The sequence below is a fragment of the Vitis riparia genome, chromosome 9 (genome assembly GCF_004353265.1).
Source record: "Vitis riparia cultivar Riparia Gloire de Montpellier isolate 1030 chromosome 9, EGFV_Vit.rip_1.0, whole genome shotgun sequence".
Taxonomy (NCBI): domain Eukaryota; kingdom Viridiplantae; phylum Streptophyta; class Magnoliopsida; order Vitales; family Vitaceae; genus Vitis; species Vitis riparia.
The window spans coordinates 13,027,088-13,033,484 of record NC_048439.1 but is presented as its reverse complement, the minus strand read 5'-3'; the positions used below and the strand labels follow the sequence as shown (position 1 = coordinate 13,033,484).

The window sequence follows — 6,397 nt, the reverse complement described above, 5'->3', positions numbered from 1 at the left end:
CAACCCACACTCATTACAAGAATAAATTCAATCAAGTTCCAATTTTTCTTTTCTTTGAGCCCGACAACAAGTTTGTAGCACTTTCATATGGAATTTCCCCCCCTTCTTTTTTTTGATAGGTATATTTGTACCCCATTGGGACTTGAATCTTAAACCTCCAACAAACCCTCCCCATTACCTCCCCTTTCTCTTTTATCATCAACTTATTTCAGTGAAGTAAATAGCATAGAAGAAAACATTTTTAGAATTTGATTTTCCTTAGAAACTACTAAAAATAGTCCAAGGTGTTTGTATCTTAGTGTTGTTCTGTTGTGTAACATATCATGTAACATATATGCACAATAAAATACACTAAGAAATATTGATATGCATTGATTTATATTAAAAAAAAAAATGCCATATCATTGCATCTAATCATGTATTTTAAGTTCTTAACCACTATGGAGGGATCCAAGGATAAACATTGAACTTCAAGATTGATTTAAATGCGAATTTAACTAGATTCAACAAAACCTTAAGCCAATTACTAGAGTTGGCTACTCAGATGCTGACTCCACATGTTTCATGTTTAACACATCTTCTCAATAAACTCTCTCCAGCTTGCAGGAAGAAGGGTTGCAGTAGGTAGTAACTAACATAAAACTCACATACTATGATTATGAATTCCTAGGACTAGCAATAAATCCTGGGCCAGAAAAGAGTTGCACGTTTAACTTAGAAAAGATTGTCAAATGACCGCATCAGAATAAAGTTGAAGTTGTGTAGTAAACTCAGAAAGGATTCACATCAAGAAAGAGTAGTATATGGGCCCTTCCAAATAAATGCTAATAAGGACATACATTCAACGCCTAAACAGTACATAATCAATTCATTATATTTCAAACTTACATATTTGGTGTACATGATCAGAGTAGCTTGAAATGAATTAGAGTGCAGGCTGTATATGTTCGACTTATCACTGTCTGATATCTAGCAATTTCCAGCCCATGAGCAACTTTAGAATCAAGCAAAATCCAAGCAATGCCACTCTGTTCATTATCAAAAGGACTGCAAACTTTTCTGTCTGAGGATCACGCCAGAGCATCTTCTACCTCCAACAGGTAGTGAACTAGATCAAAATCACTCATTGGGCCCATAGACATCTAATCTCAGCAATGTATCAAACCAGAAGGTGCTAATAATAGTTGTTGAAATAGTTATGAGGGAGCCTCTGTTTCAGCCTCCTTTTATGATAGAATGAACTACTTCCTCAACTTGGACCATACAAATAATATGTGATGGACAAAGTAGAAAAGATGAAAAATACATCTAACAGGAAAAGACTGAACTTGCTGTACTAAAATAATCCCCAGAATGAAAACAATAGGCAACTCAAAATGCCCAGAAATTCACCAAATCCATTGACCTACAGCATATAGTTGTATGTAACAAGTACCATGCATGTCAAGCATCCTGTAGCTCAAAGTGTTAAAAGGGAAATCTGCTTCAACCTCTACTTTCAATAGAGTTAACTGCTTCCTAAACTTGGATTATATAATGAACAGAAGAAAAAGGATATGAACAGAAAAACTGAAACTGCTGTACTAAAAGAATCCCCAGCATGGAAGAGCCTAGGCCTCAAAATACATCCAATCCAATGAAACACACACAGAAAGCCCAAAATGCCCAAATATTCATAAAATCTAGCAACCTACAACAAACTTGCGAATGGATAATCTTGTCAGTGCCCCTCCTGAAGCATCCATCTCCTACCCATTTCCTGAACCATCATCTCCACCATTCCCACCAAATCCAACAGTTAGCAGCTTCCCAACCAGTAAACTAACAAGTGTCTTCTCCCTCATTCTACAAGCAAAAATTGTTAGAAACTTCAATTCCCATTGTCCCACTTTTTTTAAAAAAACTTCTAGGTGATCAATGATGAGCTGGTTGAGGCTGTGATGCTCAAAACAATCCATACACCAGTTCTCCAATGCTTTCCAGTTGAAAGTGCTTGAATCTAGATTCTAGAGATGAGAGCTTTCACCATTAATCTTGTGGACTGAATGCCTATCAAAGAAACAATAAAATGTGTGTGCCCAAGCACACACATTGAAATTGTGAGTTGAGAAACCATCACTTATCCTATTAACTTAAAACCACATATCCACTCTACTCTTATGATCTTGAGTCAGGCCATTATCACATTAATTACCCTCAAGGCGCCCATTACTTTCTATGACATTGTTTCAAGCAAAGTGTTAGAATCACATTCATCTAGTTTGGAGCTGGTAGATAATTGATTCAATTGTGAACAGGGTTATGAATTTACTCAGTACGAGATATCACATTGTCTAGGAGTCCTAGATGCTGTTGGAATAAAAGACTGTCAAAAAGGGCTTCATAGTGTATTGTAAATTCTTAGCCAAGACTTGTAGCAATTGATGTACCATAGGGAATGTCATCACACAGTGGTGCAACCATGAAAACCAAATCTTCACATAAAAAATCTAGCTTCATTAGATGATTGTATGGGTTCAATTTCCTGAACCCTCAATTTCTTTTATGTTTCTAAGTTCTTCAAAACATCTTATCACTAATCAGTACTCCGATTAAAGTTGCTCTGCATACCAAATCCTTAGCAAGAGCTCATCACACAAGTGCATGTATTGAGATTGATATACAGAAATAATTTATGCTAATGTTCAAGTAGAACAAATCTTTAAGAGATAGAGAATGACCTAAAGGAGGCCCCCTGAGTGCCTGTGTACAAATTTGACATCTCCCAGTCCACTGCTTTAAAGGACAATCTTTCAGCATCATACCAGAAATTTCCATGCTGGCAGCAAATTAGTTTTCTTCCTGCAAGACCCTCTTGAACATGACTCACATGAATAATGGCACATGGTGGAGCAGAGTAATCAAAATAGCAGTATAATCTTAAATGTGGAACACAAAGAAAATCCAGAAACCACTGAAAATAATTTACATTTTGACAGCCTTTTGCTGCCACCATGGTGGCTTCAACATGCAAAGCCCAAAATGAATTCCAACCCAAGTGCATGGTTCAAGTCCATCACCATCTCAACCAAGCAAGGCTGAAAGTAGTTATATAACCCTAAACCCAAAACCTTATTACACAACTTAATGCAAAGCATTTTTTATTTTTTATTTTTGATGGGCACAACTTAATGCAAAGCATGTTTGTTAAAAAGAAAGGGGAAAATTGGATTTTTTTTTTTTTAGAGATTTTATAATTCGTATGAGGTATCTTGGTAGTTGATAGACTTCAGAATTAAAATTGATTGGTGTGCTCTTAGTAATAATGTACTTTTCAACTAATTAAACTCGTTCTCTCTGCTCTCAGTACTTTAATTAAGTCCTTTTCTCCTCACAGGAGTAGTTAACTCCTATTGAATTTAGAGAGTTTTATTCTACTGAAATTTCATAATTCAATAGGTTTCTGATGCCATTGAATTTTTATTTTTATTTTCCAAGAATGTCAGTTTTTTAAAATGGAGCATTGTGGTAAGAAAATGAAAACCATCTTCCTTTCAAAAATGGAAAAAATTGATAATAAAGTTAAAAAAAAATACTCAATTGCAAGTTTCTGAAAAGGCTTTTTTTAGAGTAATTGTAAAATAGGCCTGTGTTTAGAAAAAAAAAAAAAAAAATACACATCAGCATATTTCAAGGTATTCTTTTATTAAAAATAAAAAAAAAATGTAGAGAAACATGAAACAACATCATTACCCATTTATGTCAGCGACAACATCTTTAACATCTGGCCCTTGAAGGGCAGCCACCTAACCCTAGCATAGCCTTCACAACAAGTCCAAAGCCATGGGAATATATGCCCAAGCATCCATTACCTTTGTTTTTTCTTTGATAAACAGGTAGAGCATCTATTGAAGAGCACCAAAGAAAGTGGGTGCACCCTATGTATACAGGTAGTATACCATGTTTCTTAAATGTTAACTGAGCCTGGAGAGTTGACCTCTCACTAACCATCAACTGGAGTCTGAATCTCAAATTCCATAAAGTTTTTTTTTTAATTTAAATTCTGCTTTTCACAAAGGAATCTCAAACATTTTGAAAGTCCAAGAAACAGAACAAAACCAAGGGCAAACAAGGAATTTATGCAAGTGTTTCAAATAAAGCAACATAAAGATCTGATTAAAAAGAATGCAGCATAAGGGAAATCAAAACAGAAGAAACAAATCTATAGAACAAAGCATACAAGGGAAATGTACTTAAGCAGCAATCTGGGCATACCTCCCAAAAACAATCTTTACCAATTTCTTCAGCAAGGTTGAAAGCTTTTCCCACTCAATGCAAGCATGGCCAGAACATGGTGAGAATATCAAAATATATTGCCAAACTACAAAGACGAATAAATTTCCGTAGTTTTAAGCATGATGTGCAAATCGACCAAATACCACGGAGACTCAAGAAGATACCAAAAGTTACCAGCAAGATTGATGCTCTTCAAACTAGGAGAGGCCAGGTGAACTTCAAATGAAATCCATAACCAAAACTTCCATTGCAGGCTCAAATAGCAGCTTGGCTAAAGAATGGATGATAATTAAAAGAAAAAGAGCAGTTTCTAACTTTATTTTTCCTTCTGTCTAAACATTGCAGTGAAAGAAACTGAACTAATTTGTGGTAATATAACCTATAGAAGCATCGGAGAGCATGACACAAAGTAAGACAGGTATGTGCACAGAATTCAGATAAGAAAACTAGTAGGCATAAGGGAAAATTCATAACTTAAGAAACGACATTTTGCCAAAAGTGTACATAGGAATATGGGTGTCATGCACACACATACCGTTAAACAACAACTTTCATTTCATTTTTTTTTTTTTTCAATTTCAATGAGTATTTTGTCCATTCTCAACCCCTAGACCATACAAAACCCCGGCATATTTCTCCAGTGAGCCACTAAAGAAATTCTCTTTCAACTTCCTGAATGTACAAGATGTGAGCAAACTATCTGAACCTGCCTGGTGGCATATACCAACTCTCTCCACTTCCAACAACTCCGCAAGCTTGTTCAATCCACCATGAAGGCTATTGCAGAACTTCATCAAATGCTTGATATCATACAGCACTGGGAAGTACATATTAATCAAATTAAAGAACCCTGCTTGCGTGTCCGGCAAATTCTTGCATGTCAAGAGCTTAAGCAAGTATCCGAAATCATACCCACTATGGAAAGTGACCCAATAAACATTATCATTCAACACAATCCCTGAAGACATCAGTAGCTCCCCAAACCGCACTGCATCAATACCTTTTTCATTGTTTTTCATGAAATCGATACCGCTCTGGCGCAAAAGCTCAATGGAATCGTTCGCAAAAACGTCCTCGTTAACATTAAATTCACGAAAATTGAACTGCCAAATGCAATACTTATCAGTTCCACACGTGGGCAGGTTCCCTTGCTCGTCGGAAAATGTAAGTCCCATTTGAATCAGTTTCAACATATCCACGTTATCCTTCAGAGTCTGATAATGATAATCATTGCTGTTCTTGAAATTACCCACCGGCCGAAGAACAATCCCTGGAAACTCGGTGTCCATCGCAATAAAAGGAAATTCATCCACAATTCCTCGAATCAAAGCGAACTCTTCCTCCAGATTATCGTTCCAAACCTCCCGAATTTGAATTGAATCGCTCTTAGGCAGAAGCGACATTTGTTGGGCACAGACACGGATCTAATCGAGAAATTACCCCAAAAACCAGGGCCCCAAACAAATCATAGACAATTAAAACCAGGAAACCCTAACGGGGCTATGGTAAATTCGTCTGGATCTGCAAAAGCCCCAGCAAGATCAGCCAAAAAATATTAAAAAAAATTAACCAAAAAAGAGAAATGAAACAACAAAAAACTGCATAGATTTACAGATCTCACGTACAATATTGGGCTTTGAGGCACAGATCTAAAGGAAAAATACAGAAATGAGAATCTAGGGTTTGAATCTCGACGGCCGAGGAGGATGAAATATGGATTTAGGATCAAAACAAGAAGGAATGGAGGTGTTTGGCTGCCGGGAAAAGTTGGTGAGAGAAACTTCTAGAGAGAGAGAGAGAGAGAAAGGACGCGGCTTGGCTTGGGTCCTTCCCTCCTTTACCTCCTATGAACATGATGGATAGAGATAGAAAGGGAGAGAAAAATTAAATAAATAAAATAATTAATTAATTAATTAATTAGTTAATAATATTAGAAAAGAAAATGCGAAAACAAGGCTCAGAGTCAACATTAAAAAAAAAATTATTATTTATTTTATTTTTTTAATTTTGGTTCCTTTGCAAAATTTATAATAATAAAAAAGACTAAAATCTTTGTGGAAGGAAGATGGAGAATGGAGATTGAAAGGATGAGGAGAGGAAAATTCCAAATAAATGATTTTAT

General features: G+C 36.0%; 1 protein-coding gene across 1 annotated transcript; it reads right to left on the bottom strand.

Moving 5' to 3' along the window:
* Positions 1-4,707: 4,707 nt before the first annotated feature.
* On the bottom strand, positions 4,708-6,099 carry LOC117922619 (probable CCR4-associated factor 1 homolog 7). The gene is made up of 2 exons (XM_034840785.1): positions 5,901-6,099; positions 4,708-5,796 (listed from the first exon to the last, which is right to left on the bottom strand). The coding sequence occupies exon 2, from the start codon at positions 5,676-5,678 to the stop codon at positions 4,854-4,856; it is 825 nt and encodes a 274-aa protein (XP_034696676.1). The 5' UTR covers positions 5,679-5,796; positions 5,901-6,099; the 3' UTR covers positions 4,708-4,853.
* Between the last annotated feature and the right edge of the window lie 298 nt (positions 6,100-6,397).